Source organism: Triturus cristatus, chromosome 3_1 (assembly GCF_964204655.1).
Source record: "Triturus cristatus chromosome 3_1, aTriCri1.1, whole genome shotgun sequence".
In the NCBI taxonomy this organism is placed as follows: Eukaryota; Metazoa; Chordata; class Amphibia; order Caudata; family Salamandridae; genus Triturus; species Triturus cristatus.
Genome location: NC_140583.1, coordinates 661,766,234 through 661,781,507, shown reverse-complemented (window position 1 = coordinate 661,781,507; position 15,274 = coordinate 661,766,234). Strand labels below are relative to the sequence as shown.

Sequence of the window (15,274 nt, the reverse complement as noted above, 5' to 3'; positions counted from 1 at the left end):
GCTCTATGAGTAATGGAATTTTACCTAATCACATAGCACATAAACCTAAAAGGAAGTGCAATTCAATGCAAAGGCTGGTTGGCCACCACTTTACTTTGCCTATGTTTTTTGGCTTTCCATTCTTTAATTTTTTTAAATTACATTTCGATTTTATTAAACTTATACATATAATATTCTTACTTGAAGAGCCTTTCAGTCACCTGTCTTTATCCATTGGTCTGTTGTCGTGCCATTCACAATTTTTAACATTGACTACGGTATACATCAAGGGGGAATGCATCAGCCCACTTCAGCCATTGGATGATTTCATGATGACTTATGGCATGCTGCCCTTTCACAAGAAGCACTTCCACACACAAAGTTTTTCTCTTCAGTGCCAGGGAGTTCTATGGTAATGTCTGCTTTTTTTTTAGACCAAAACCATTTTTAACTTTCGCCTATATGTTTCTTTTTAGATTGATGGGGTCCTGGCAGCTTCTTGAGCAATAAAGCTTTACAAAAACCATGATAAATCATATCAAAAATTGCCAAAAGGCTTGCGGCCAATACCAGACCTTTTGGCTTTGCTAGTGCTTCTTTCTTTAGTTGTGCTTTTATGTTCAAACTATGTCTTCAGGTTGCAGTAATTCGAAGCCTATAGAACTTTTCTTTGCACCAGTAAGCATCATATTTTCTTGCAATGTACCTTTAAACTATAAAACGGATGGTTTATATACTTGAAAGTAGACATGCCTACTAGAAAGCACACACACAATTCTGTTAAAATGATGAACTTTAAAAACTTTATTGCAAGTACATGGCCACCATGTTTGGGCAGTAGGATGTTTTTCCTACTTTTTATTTTTGTGACATATATGCTTGCAATACAAAATATAACCATTTCTCCAGCTTGGAAAAGGTTGACCTCTTGGCTTTTTCAATGCTTGTTCTGATTGGACATATGTAAATGGGAGATGCTCTGATGGCATTTGAGAGCATGTATGAGTGGGGATAAAATGTAATGGGGTGGAACAGAGTGGAAGTGGAGCAGAGAGCAGTAAAGCATAGTGTGTCTCTGATAGTGGTAATTTTTGATAGAAAACATCTGGTAAAGTAATTGGCTAATAGGGAAAGATCTGCTTTAGGTAACCATGTATGAGAGACGCTAAATGCGCCTGCAAGTCTTCCCGTTGAGGATGGAGTTTGTTGATAAGGTTCTGGAAGTATGGCGATTTGATATTGTCCAGAGCATCAGATGGTTTGTGCAGATCTTGTCTGTACTCCTCCAGGTTTTTAATGGTCTTGTTCTTATATAATATGCGTTGAAGTGTTCTCAGTTTGGTTTTAAGATTACAAAAGTGTTATAGCGAGGGTTCAGGTTTTGCAGCAGTGAGGTAAAGGCTACATGGTGTATAGTGTGCAGTAAAAGCTTGCTGCAGACTATTATTGAATAGCATTCTGGTGCATGGAAATTTGCTTTTCCCATTTTAAAAACAGGAACACTACAAAGTCCTAGAACTCAACAGAAAATAAACTAGATAATCCTCCTATGTCTGTCCAAGGCAACTTGAAATCTTTACTTTTCTGTGTAGCATCTGACATATGAACATCTGAATTTAGACGGTGGACTTACGGCGCATGCAAGGCTTTTGCTTTTGGGATAGTACTTTAGTCACTGCCGTCTGCTAAGGGCTTTCAACATTTGGAAACATTGAAAATGGAATGAAGTACTGGAACTCAGGAGTGAGTTGTTGGGTGGAGCCTTGTAGAGTTGGAGCAGTGGATGCGCGCAGGATGTTTTTCCCCAAAACATGAGGCACATGAACCAGTAATACCTTAAAGGGGAAGGACATCCCAAAGGTACAAATGAAACCCGGCCTGGAGGGTAAAAGTTCCTACCAGTCCTTACACTTGGTCTGTTTGTTCTGGGACTGGTGCCAGGCTCAATCTAGCCATGATGTTCTATCTTCCTTTCTTCATCCGCAGCCGCTGGCCTTATGATCGGGTGCATGATCTATCCTGATGGTTGGGACTCTGCGGAGGTGAAGAGGATGTGTGGGGACAAGACAGACAAGTACACCCTGGGCGCCTGCACCGTGCGCTGGGCCTACATCCTCGCCATCATGGCCATCCTCGATGCCCTCATCTTGTCCTTCCTCGCCTTTGTCCTTGGAAACCGGCAGGACAGCCTACTCCCAGAGGATTTCAAGATTGAAAACAAAGGTAACATTTCACAATTTAAGAACGCGTTAGGTAGAGGCTTTTCCTCCACCATGGTGAATTTCGCTTTGGGTGAGACATTGCAGTCAAGCCAGACTCACCCCTTAGTGGGTAGAACTCCTTTGTGTGCCTTAATGTGACAGGTCTACGCTCGTGAGAACTGTAACCTGGCGTCTTACTACACAGTCTAGAAACAACCACTGTAATCAAACCGAAAACATGCAGTTCCCCAATGACCCAAACACTCACTCTCCCCTATGGGCCTACTGGCCCCAGTCTTGGTGAAACACCTATCAATCTCCTTACCTAGATGTTGTCCATCTAGAAAGGCCCAGATCTCTTTCTGTCCCGGTCCTTCCCCCGCTAGCTCTTGTTGGATTCCCAAGTGCTTTTCTCTCACAGCAGCAGATCAGCTTAGGCTACCTCCACCCCGCCCCCATTGCCACCCTGGCCACTCCTCGAACTACGAGATGGATTGTCAATCTGGGAACAAAAGCCAGCAGTCTGCAACACTAACAATTCCCAACAACTCCATCTAATGAACTAATTCTGCCACACCAGTGGCAAAGCATACAGAACGTAACACAACATTGTTCGAAATTATCCATCGAAGCAGCCTCAACAGTAGTATAAACATGATAACGCTCTCAAATCCCTTCACTACTCAAGGTGCACCGGGAGGCCTTCCTGTGTGCTCCTTCTCAAAAACGTACCTTAATCCCACACTCAGCAGTCCCATCATATCCGATGGGAGAGCTGCTATTGATTACCCCACTTACCCAGAAGGTCCAGGTAGAGACTGACTCTGCCGCAGCTCCTCAGAGCCTCCATAGTGTGACACAGCGCAGTCACAAAAGACTCACCCAAAATTGTGCAAAAGCCACCCTTAATGTAATAGGCCGGCACTCACAAGATCTATAACCTCGCATGTCGCACTTGCAGCCTAGAAACAAGCGCCTTACTAATAAAGAAAACAGACTAAACCGCAGAGGCCCTTTAAACATTGCACCTCTCTGGGCCTACCAGTCCCAAACCCCTTTAGCCACTTTTTATCCTCATAATTGAGTGCTGTCCATCTAAGCATTCTTTAACTTTATGTCATCCCTAAGTGTTTAAGTGGCTCGTCCTTGGCCTCCGGTCCCATCCATATTCCTAAATGACTATCATTGAGAGCACTTCAGCTCGTCCCACCGCTCATGCCCTTGCCCCACTCAAGCTAACCTTACCATCCAGGAACAAAAGCAATGCCTCCTAACCCACCAAAAACTGCCAAAAACTCTTAACACAGGAGCCTCTAAAAGTTATCCTGCTCACCCGATTTGACATTGAAACCCTCAGAAATCGAATCATATCTACACCAGTTTCTCCCTCAACTACTCACACCTCTCATATCTCTAAAAAATAGAACTTGTTTCTCAAAACCCCAAATGGATGCCTTAGTTGCTAAACAATTTATAATCTTCATTCCTAAACTTCCTATGTCTAATTCGCGTAATACACTCTCTCTGACACAACAGTTTCATGTTCACATTCCTTCTTGATTGCCCCCTCCAAACTCTCCTGAGAAGCAACTAAGACCATATCAAACATGATCCACACCAGTGACTCTTGAGTGAAGTCTTTCTTCTTTTGTTTCAGCAGCACTACTTCCAGTAGCTTCAGTACATTGTTTTCTTCTCCCAAGTTACCTATCAAGATATCTGGAGGTCCCCGAACTTAGTGTAATTCTGTTAATGTGGCCAACAGCTGATCTCAACTCATTCTCTCTCTACAATGGGCACCCTGAATGTTGACATCAGGCTGTCAATGGCACACAGTATCGAGGCCAAAATATATTTAAAAAAATGCGGAGTTATAATAAATCTATACTTCCGCATATGCACTTTTCAATATTCCGTCCTTGATAGGTACATAGACATGGACTTATAGTAAATCTATACTTCCCCATATGCACTTACTTTTCGATATTCCATACTTGATATTTTTGTACCACAATAATCTGGGGCTCAACGTTCAGTAGTACAATCTTCCTTTACCCCATCAATGATTCTAACTTCTTTCATCACGAAAGCCAGGAATCACCTGTTTTCCGGACTAAATCATAAATCAGGGTGTGTGAAATTCCTATAGCCTTATGCCCAGGACATATTGTTTACGGTCAAAGACAAGAAGCTTTCATGCTTATTTTGAACTTGGGACAAGTAGGTCCAACCCCCTGCTGCATAAACCCTTTGGCTGCCAGATTACACTACCACATTATGAATAAGGGAAGGGAATTGTCTGCAGTTAAGGGAATAGTTGTGCCCATTTGTTAATGCTGTTCGAACTTGTATTTAAGATTAATTAATTCAAAGCCTTTTTTATTAGGGTGAGAGTTCTAAGGAAATGTTGTAAGTTCAGCCTGCACACTGATCAGTATAAAAAGGTGTACACACATTTGCAAAGTTTAATGCTATAAGGTTACATATAATGCTTCCAGGATGCTCTCTGATTAGATGCGAATATATGCAAAAGCTTGAAAGCAAGATTGATGATTCTTTGCTTTGAAAATAAAAAAATCATAAAAAATACAACTAGGAAAAAAATGTTTTCCTAAACTCCTGTGCAATTTTAGGTACCATTTCTTTGAAGCATCGTTTAGAAAAATGTGTTACTGCATCTTGTATTTCCCAAAAATATTCATAATGGAAAAATTAGTGCAACCATTTGCAATAGAATTATTAAGAAAATAAAGAAGCATTGGCAAAAGCCAATAGGTATTACTTTTGTGGATGTTGGTGACGTCAATGCGTGCCTTGTTTTGATGTGAGTTTTGTAAAGCTTTATTGTTGTAGGAGCTGCTGGGCCCTCATCATTATAACAAACATTGGCAAAAACAAACATATTTTTGGTCTCAAAAACCGAACATTGCCACAGTGGTTCCTGTTACTGAACATAACTACTGTGTGGGCCAACATGCTCCTTGTGAAAGCAGAATGCTGTCACTCACAGTCAAATCCGCTGGTAGATAGAGAGAGCGATATAGAATTTTAATAAAAACAAAACGTCAGACCTAATAGGGGCCCAATTCATACAGAAAGTCACAAAAGTGCACCCATAGTATATGTCCTTGCAGTAGTGCAGATTTACGGCTTTCATGAATTCACAAGAATTTAGTCAGGAAGTCAGGAAATTGTATTCCTAGAAAATATTTGTGAACTGCATTTTAGCACTGGCAAATAATCATGTGTAGATTTCCTCATGCCAAAATCTGTTGCACGGTTGTGAGTTCACTTTCCCACTGATCACTTTTTTCCCCAACCCTGGAAGAAGTTTTAGCTCTTCCCTTTTCAGGAGTAAATTTCCAACCTTTCTCTATATGGAAAAATATTAGAGATAAGCTGATGAAAACCCATAAAACATGCAAGTTAGTAGGTTTGCACAGACTCAAAAGGATATTCCAACCATGGGAAACTATTGCTTACCACTATCTCCAGCCCCAGTATGTAGATCAGTGAAAAGGTGGAAAAACAAAGGTATTGCTAGTATTCAAAACCTACTATGGTATGAACTCTGGCATAATCATAGAGGTTATAATCAGAGCTCTTATATAATGAGATTGCTGCCATAATTTGTCGCCGAACTACATGGCACCAAGGGACACGTGGATTTTGTTACAGTACAAGTAGTTTTATGAAGCAACCTGTCCCAGGGACAAGTAGATATTTCATTAAATTCCACACCCCTGATAAATGAACGCACACGGCTACACACATGCACACTTTCATCATCTGGACCGACCAAATAATTTGCATTGGGGAAAATATAGTAAGCCACCTAATTGCAATATGTCCATGGGGAACACTTACCTTCTACTGCATCATAACTCCACCCTCCCAATCTACCAATGGCCCTTACTAGCACCTCTGAAAAACCCACCCTGCAGTTTTCACTTGCTGCCCATATCCTAAAAGAGTGAGTGCCAAATTACAAAATGGGCATACTCACCAATTGTAAACCACATCACCACCAACAACTAATTCCAACAAAGGGTGTCACTCCAAATGCCTAAACAATATCCCTTTCGCCTAACCAGTAAAATGATAAAAATCTTAAAATGCATCTCAAGAGCAAATGTCAGTATGTATGGACCTTCTGTTTTATTTACATGTTCACTCCAATCCGATCAGTCTTAGATTGAGCCAGTTCTATCGTCAAACTACCTCCCCTCTTATGTATCTACTTTAAGGAAGGAGCCCTTTCCTTTTCCCACCCTATAACACTAATGCCATTAGAACCCATTATACATTCAAACCATACACATGTATCAAAAAATACTGCTTCTCAAAGCAGTAGTAGTTAAAAACATTGTTAACTTTTCACCATAAAAACATAACAATCAGTAATAATACATTTATACCAATCAGTAATAATAAATTTAAGAACAATAGGAAATCGTGAGATCACAGAATTGAACCAATAGATATTCGAATGTCCATCGCTCCGACCATATTCCTGTGTCTTGAATAAAGATTTAAGATGCAAGGGATGCACAGCTAGCATGGAAGGACATAAATAAGCTAAATTGTGCAGGAGGAGTTGTTTTCACTGGCAGTAGAGATGGTTTATGCAAGTATTTAAATTATAGTTATTCTCATATGAATCAAGTTGAAAGAGCATCAGTAGTCGCAGTCACCTAGCATTAAGCCACATGAAAAATGATAAGCCAATCCAGTTACAACTTTTAACACATTGTAAAAGGCCAATGTCTTTTTGGTGGATATGAAATGTGTGTCTGTTCTAACCATTTTCAGATTGGCCACTTGTCCCAATTTGTGCTTATTTACATGCACTTGAATGCCTTTCAGTATTTCTTTATAATTAAAATTCACATCATAATTAACAAATCAAGTTTTTATCATGTTTTATACATAAATGGTATGACTGTGCAACAGATCTTTCAAGCACTATGCTTCCAGACTACTATTATCAGCACTTGTTAAAGAGTCCTGCATCGTGAGTCTTATATACGAGTGAGCACAGCCCTAGCTCTGAACGAATTACTTCTATTCCCAAACTAGGCGGCAGTCCTAGTGCTTGACGTCAGGCTCATGCCTCAAATTTCTTAAAACCATTAGCTTCGTCCATAATCAACCCAGCTTTCCATAAACAAGACTTGGGACGATATTGGTTAAATATACTTTAACAATGACGTTAATGTTAGACCACAATTTTGAAGATTAAAACTAATTAAGCCCATCATGGTTCCCTTTCTTCTAAAAAATATTTGCTCATAATATTCATCAAAAGTCAATTTGTTGTTAAAAACAATGCCAAGCTATAACCGTTCACAGCATCACGTCTTGAGATATTTATAGACCTACTAAACAAAGGTAAATATGAAATAAATAAAGATTTTCTGCCCAACACTTGCATCACCTGGTCCTTCGTTATGTTGATTTCTAATTTGTTTATTGTCCAATAAGTTTCCAAAGCATACAATTGATGTTAGTATCCAGGTGGTGTGTCATCTAAAATGACCTAATCGTCAGAGTACATTAAGGTATTTAAAGGGAAACCAGGTACTTTTCGGAGACTGGTTCTGGTTGAATTAAGCAAAGTCAGAAGATTGTGAATTGAAAGCAATATCAATAATGGGGATAGCTCACATTCCTATTTCAATCCTTTATACACTGGAACTTTAGCTGTTCCCTTCCTATGAAACCCTGTGTTCACTTGCACCCAAGTCTGCACGTGAAATGAGATTAATAATAGTGAAAGTGTGTTAGGGATCCCTACAGTGACTAAATTAGACCACAATACATTTCAAGTTACCCTGTCAAAGGCTGGTTGAAAATCAACAAAACAAATACACTGAGAACATACTTCTGACATTTTACACATGATGTAGTTTAAAGCCCATATGGGATGTAAAGTTGTGTGCAATGGTCTAAAACTTGCCTGTTCTCTTGAAATCCGTTGTGTGGCTTTTACCCTGTCCTCAACTGCTTGCAGTAAAATTTGTGCAAACATTTTTGAGCCACGTCTAAAAGAGAGCTAAGCTTGTAAGCACAATGTGTCTACTGGAATCACAACCCTTCTTTGAAATTGGAGTGATTAACAAGCTTTACGAGATGCTTGGAATCTCGCATGTGGTAGAAAGTTTCTCAAAATATCAATGCAAAAATGTCGTCCAGACCGCAGGCTCTCATCTCAAAGTAAAAAAAAAGTCCCTCCCTTACCCCATGGCCAAAAAAAGGCAAAGGGCCTGATTTAGATCTTGGCGGGTGAGTTACTCCTTCACAATGGTGTCGGATATCCCATCCGCCAAAATCCCATACAGATTTCGGCCGACGGGATAGAAATAAAAAGGTAACTATAAAATGAGAAAATTTAAAACCAAAGGACTGACCAGTACAGTCATTTTCAGGTAGATGTACACATGTGATCAGAAAATGCAGTCATTCACAGGGCAAAAGAGCCAATGACTGAACCATTACCCCATGCAGTTTGCTGTCATAGAAGCAGAGTGAAAATTCCACTCAAACAGACCAATAGCAGAGCACAGCAAGCCCAAAGGCCCTCTACATGTCTATATTGATATAGATTTATATATATGGATGGATGTATTAATTAATGTTTTTTATTACAAGATCCTGGCAGACAGCTAAGATGAGATTCTAGCAAGAATTATTACATTGCAAATCTTCTCCCAATAAGGTTTGTCAGAGGCAGTAACCAACACCATAATCATTCCTTACAAATGTAATCTGTGACATTTCATGTAACAAAACACGGCTCTGTAGCCTTTAATACAGAGAAATAACAATCCACCCTCACATTCCTATTGATTTTAACATATGCTTTTCACAATCAACTTATCAGGCTTAATGAATTTTCTAAATTTTTCCTAGTAAACAGATCAACGCTATGGACAAAGATTTTATTTCCTAGTGAGCAAATCAGGCCTGTAGCTGTTATCAATGGTTTATAACCACAACCAACTGAGGCTCCCTGCACTAGGTATAAGCTTTCCCACAAAACATCCATCAGTCACACAGTGATAGAATTACATGGTGAAAACTGATAGTTAGCAAAGCAGAATACTACCTCCCATAAGAGGCCCTAACAAGGATTCTGACAGTACAGATAATCTTTAACCAGGGTTTGGCAGAGAGGGTAACCAGCTCCAAAACCCGTTCCTGCTATGGTAAGCTTTGAGATTCAATGTAACAAAATACATATCTGTATGCCTTAATACAGAGTAAAAACAATATTCCCTTAAATGCCTACTGACTTTAACATATGCTCTTTCACAATCAATATTTCAGGCCCACTGCTCTTATCAAAACTTTTCATTATAAACAATCAGACCTATAAGCTTTATCATTGACTTGTCATCATAATCAACTCATACTTACTGAGTTAGGTCATAAGACGTTCCACAAAGGAACCATCAGGTAGACCATAATAGAATTACAAGCATGTACAAAATACAGTTGTCAAAACAATATAAAATTGCTACTTATAGAGCCAAATAGGGAACCATTGACTACTACAGTCCATTTAACAATATATCTGCCTACAGGCCTTCGCACAGTGGAACAGTAATCCCCCCCTCCCCCCCCCCCCCGAGATCCTATTGCCTCTAACACATGTTTTTCACAATAAGTAAGTTAGGCCTACTATCTTTGTCATAACTTTTCATTATATACAGATCACAACTAAGGAATCTAACATGGCTTATCCCAATGAACTTAAAAGGCCTCTAGTCTTTACCAATGGTGTGTCATTATGTACAACCCAGGCCTCCTGTAGTGTACATAAACTCGCACCCATAAGGCACACATTTTATAAAATTACAAAATATACAAAATTACATTTGGCAAAACAATATACAACCTATCTCGATAAGGCCTAACAGGAATCATCACAGTAAAAGTCTGCTCCCCTGGTTTGTCAGAGAGGGTGACCACCACAAACCCTTGCCTACGATGATAAACTGTGAGATTGCATGTAACCAAATATCTTCCTACGTCGTGTAACAGAATGTGTTAGCCATACATTGTTAATGCTCTATTGACTTTGTAATCACTTTTGATAATAAACAGGCCAAGCTTGTGGCATAGGGGCATGACATTTCCGTGCTCACCAATCAACCCTTTAACTGTTATCATTGATTTGCCACCATAACCAACTGATGCCTACAGTCATGAGCGCAAGCTTTCCCAGAGGGCAAGCAACAAGCATACAGTCATAAAACTTCAAATGTAAAGAACATTACAGTTGGCAAAGCAAAACACTATCTCTCCTAGCTGGGCTGAACAACAATCCCTACAGTGCAAATCTATAACCTGTGAGATTCCAAGTAACAAAAAAACTATCTGTAACAATCCATACTTAAATGCCTATTGACTTTAACATATGCTTTCCACAAACAATATGTCAGGCCTATTGCCTTTTATCATAACTTTTTATAGTAAACAGTCAGGTATACAACCTCCATCATTGGCTTGTCACCACAACCAACTCAAGCCCATTGTACTGAGCATAACCTTTCCTGAAGGCAAGCATCTGGCATACAGTCATAAAAGTACAAATATATGCAAAATTACAGTTGTCAAAGCAAGATAATATCTGTCCTAGGAAAGCCTAACAAGGATTATTGGAGTACACATCTTCTTTCCCTACAGTTCGTTCAGGTCGCTCACCATCATCAAAACCCTTACCTGCCACAGTAATCTGTGAAATGCTTTGTAACAAAATACCTGCCCAAAGGCTTTAGCCCAGTGTTATAGTGATCCATCCATAAAAGCTTATTTTATTTAATTAATGCTCTACACTATAACTAGATCATGCCTACTGGCTTTGTCATAATGTTTCATAATAAACAGATCGAATCTATGAAATTTGGCATGACTTTTACCAATAAACCAATGAAGTATTTAACGCTGGCCTTACACTTTACCCAACACCAGCCTATTCAAGTGCACATAAAATAGTTACCAAAACGCATACAGTTATAAAATTACAAATATCTAGAAAAATGCAACTTGCAAAGCAATATACAACTCCTCTTGAAAGGGCCTAACAAGAATCATAACAGTGAAAACCTCTAGTGGTTGGCAGCATGGGTGGCCCACACCAAAGCCCTTGCCTACTGCTGGAATCCGTGCAATACCATGTAACAAAATACCTATCTGTAGGCTTAAACATAGAGTAATAACAATCCACACTTAAATACATATTGACTTTAACATATGCTTTTCACAATAAACATGTTAGTCCTAGTGGCTTTTTAATAAACATATGTCATAATCATAAATCTTTCATAATAAACGGATCAGGCCTGTAGCCCGGGTCATTGGATCCCCACCATAACTAACTAATTTCTGCAGTATTGAGTATAAACTTTCCCACAAGCCAAAAAGTGCGATACAAGTAGTCTTTTACGTGGAAGCACTCAAATTCAGCCCTATCAAATCCTGCACTCGAGCGAACCAACATGTGGGTGGAGCCTAAGCCTCTCTCTCAGTAGGACTCTGAAAGCTTTTTTTTTTGTTGATCACATAAGTTCAGGCAATGATTACAGTTGCACTGTCAACCTTCACCTAAAAATCCATGTAGATAAGTGCAGCCCTGGTCTCTCAAACACAAAACTGTATTTAGAATTGTGAAGTGAATTACTGTCCATCTCATCTGTGCTGCAGCAAGAGAAAAAAAACTCAGTAAATTGTTGAGTTATCTATTCAATAGCATTACAATTTCATGTGTGTGCCTCTGAAAGTTCAAGCTCAGGCAGCTGGAATAATCAACAAAATGATCTCAGTTGCTTTAAGGGCAAGCGCTTTTTTGTGGAAGCTCACAACTTCTGCCCAATCAAAACATGTGGGCCAAGCCAATGCCCCTTTCCTGGAAGTGCATCTTAAAGCCCTTTTTTAGGTTGATCACATAATGTCTGGCAGAGCTGCGCTGTCCAGCTGGACCTAAAAAGGATGCGTGGATCAAGTTTGAAATAGAGAAATGCATAGCATCCTTATTTCTTAACTGATTAGATATCTGCTCAAAAAAGGGATTTGTGCCAGATCTTCCTAACTTAGCAAACTGGGCAAAAAATAAATGCACGACAGTCTCAACATCATTGGAAGGAGGTACACATTTGCATTCATCCAGATACTTACCCTTCAACAATAAGAACAGTGATGTTTACTTTTTTATTAGTCAATACATTGCCACACAATGGCTAGCACAAAAAAACAATGTTGTGCTTATCTCATGCCCAAATATCTGTCCTGTTCTCTACACTCCACTTGCTTTTCCAATGCACACCTAACTCCACCACCAATGCAGGATCACAGGATATTTGACTCCTCTGCCTCCATGTGTAAGCTTTGCCCCAGCATTTGAATGCTGCATCCTCTTCCATGCGCCTAAAATGTCCTCCCCTGCCTTCTTGCTGCCCACTTCTGCTACTCTACAGTTATCATCTACCGAATCGTCTCCATCATCCATCTGCTCTCACAGTCCTCACTCCTTTGAGACCAAGACGCATTGTTGTCGTATGTGGATAGCTCCTGAACATCACATGTACCTGCTGAGTGGGCATCGTAGTCTCCGGCTTCCCACTAGCTCCTACTAACTTGTTCTGTTCAACTTCCCCCCTCTCTGCTGGTGCTCCCCTAACGCCCGCAACACTAGATGAGGTGGCAAGTAGGAAAGCAGCACTTAAACTACTACTCCACTGATCCGAGGGCCCCATCACCCAACCAGCAACTCAGTCACCCACAGGTGCGACCGCCTCATGGAGAACCTGAAGGGTCTGATGAGCCTTGATGGACATTTTGACAGACCCCAATATAAAATGATCTGAATTTGTTGTAAAACACTTCTGGAATATTCCCTCGATTGCTGAGCTGACTGGAGAGATAAGCCTGAAGGCCCACCTACCTCTACCCCGACTGCTACTCTGAAAACACAGTCCCCACTTGAGCAGAGAACAGCAGAAAGAGGAAGCCTTCCCCTCGAACCCTCCTGTCGCCCCATGGTAACTTCATCACTTCCGTTGCAGAGCCCACAACCGTTCTCATTCCCGCACGTCTAAATGGCTTGGGATGAGGCTGATCTGCTCCAATTCCCTTCACTCCCCCCCCCCCAAACACCTCCCACCCTACCTCCCCCAAAAGTCCAGGGATGAGGAGTGGAAGGAGTAGGAGTGTTAAGTATCAATGGGAGTCGGGCCTTAAATTGGCACTCACTAAAAATGGACAGATACAGTCCCTTCTGCTGTCTATCTTCCTGAATGCCCAGTCATACCCACCCCCACCACCAACCCACCGCCCTGTCCGCAGCTCTGGTCACCCAAGGGCCGCTCCAAGCGAAGACCATCAGAACATCAAGTAAAAGGGGCGTCCATGCTCATGTGTGCTATGTCCTTGAGCCAGTACCTTGTTCCACCAGTGGACAGGCCGACAGCAGGCGTGAGAGGCCCAAAGTGAGCAGACAAACTGAGGGCCCGGCCTGGTAATGATGCCCAGCTAGCTCAGTGCTGTTTGTCAGGTGTGGGTGAGGGGATGAACAACCAGACTGGGGGTTGACGGACTACACGGTCAATTTCAAGAAAACATTTATATTAAGCAACGTTTCCAGTCGTCTCCTGTAACAGAAGGGAAACGCCAGGACGGGGACAAAGGCTCGCAGGAATCTTTTTTAGAGCCTCCCCTGCCCTTTGCAGTCTGTGTCTCTCATATTGTTCCTTCCATGCATCACTTCCGGGTCTCATCGAACCGGAAGTGAGCGCCATGCATTCACCTCTCTTTTACCCTAATGGTATGCCTGAGCCCCTACCCCATGACGTATTGCTTTGTTTGAGGATGCATGCCTGGGAAGGGGAACATCCCATCTCTTCATCCTTGCGACATCTGCACTATCAAATCGGCTAGCCAATCACAATGCAGCATAGCATGCCCATTGAAGAATTGCCTTCCTGTCACATATGTTTCACTAACTATTGTTTTATTCTAACCTGAGATGTGTTTTCATTTCAGAGGAGGAAAGTAAGTAAAGATGGAGAAACGGAGCGGAGAATTTCACCAATGTTCAGAGGGCTACGGAGAACTGCATCACCTGCTTAAAAAGATACTTCAATATAGGAGTGCAAAAAAGAAAACAAAAACCCACACTTGCACCAACTACACATAGAGATGAAAGCAAGACAGAATTACTGTTATTTGTCAAGAGAAAAAAGCAAAATAAAATTATAAATCTGGCTCGATGACATGAACCGTGAAAGCCTTGAACCCTAACTTTTACCCAATGCAAAGTCACTTGGATTCACGCTGAGCACCAATCTCACACCCTCAAGGAACACACTGCGAAGAAAACAAAGGTGGCCTGGTACCAGCTCTGAGCCTGTTCCTCCAAGACGGCATTCTTTATGTTGCAGCAGGTCTCATCTAGGGCCTGAAGAAATATGATCAGATCACCCCCATCCTGATGGAATCTACTGGTTCCACTTACCGGTGCTCACCATCTCCAAAACTACCTTCATCATTTAGAGAGCTGTCACGACCTGCATTCCATCTTATCTGGCTGACAAGCTCACCACCTCTGGTGGCTCTCGGCATGGCTGCAGCCAGGACTCCTTCTGGATGGGGGACGATAAGTGTAAGTAAGAAAGAACAAAGCCGCCAGCCTTTTTCATCTATGCACCTTGGATTTGGACCAACATCCCCATATCCATCAGGGCCCCGACAATTCTTCTTCAATTAACGAAAGAGTTGAAAACTCATCTTTTTAAAGAACACTACATCAACACCGCTCAGTGCTTTTGGATACATTTGAGCTAAAATAAGGCCACATGCCTAAAAGGCACTAGACCTCCTATAACATGTTAAGTAAATGGCTATAGAAGAAAGGCAACTTGAAAACATGCTGTCTGTGTACAGCAATAGCGTGCAAATTGACTCAACTTTAGCAAATCAAAATATCCAAAGTGTCTTTCTCATATTCAGCAACTCTTGCAGCACACTGCTAGTTTCGAAGTATGACAGCATGCAAATTGACAGCAGGAAGCTGGTGTATATATATATATATATAT

At 41.0% G+C, this 15,274-nt stretch overlaps 1 protein-coding gene across 1 annotated transcript in view; it reads left to right on the top strand.

Moving 5' to 3' along the window:
- Positions 1-14,444, top strand: part of LHFPL5 (LHFPL tetraspan subfamily member 5) — a 109,112-nt gene extending 94,668 nt beyond the window's left edge. The window contains exons 2-3 of the mRNA XM_085646373.1: positions 1,966-2,202; positions 14,223-14,444. Of these exons, the coding sequence (XP_085502499.1) occupies positions 1,966-2,202; positions 14,223-14,239 (254 nt within the window). The 3' untranslated portion in view covers positions 14,240-14,444. The remainder of the gene's footprint in view (positions 1-1,965; positions 2,203-14,222) is intronic.
- Positions 14,445-15,274: the final 830 nt, after the last annotated feature.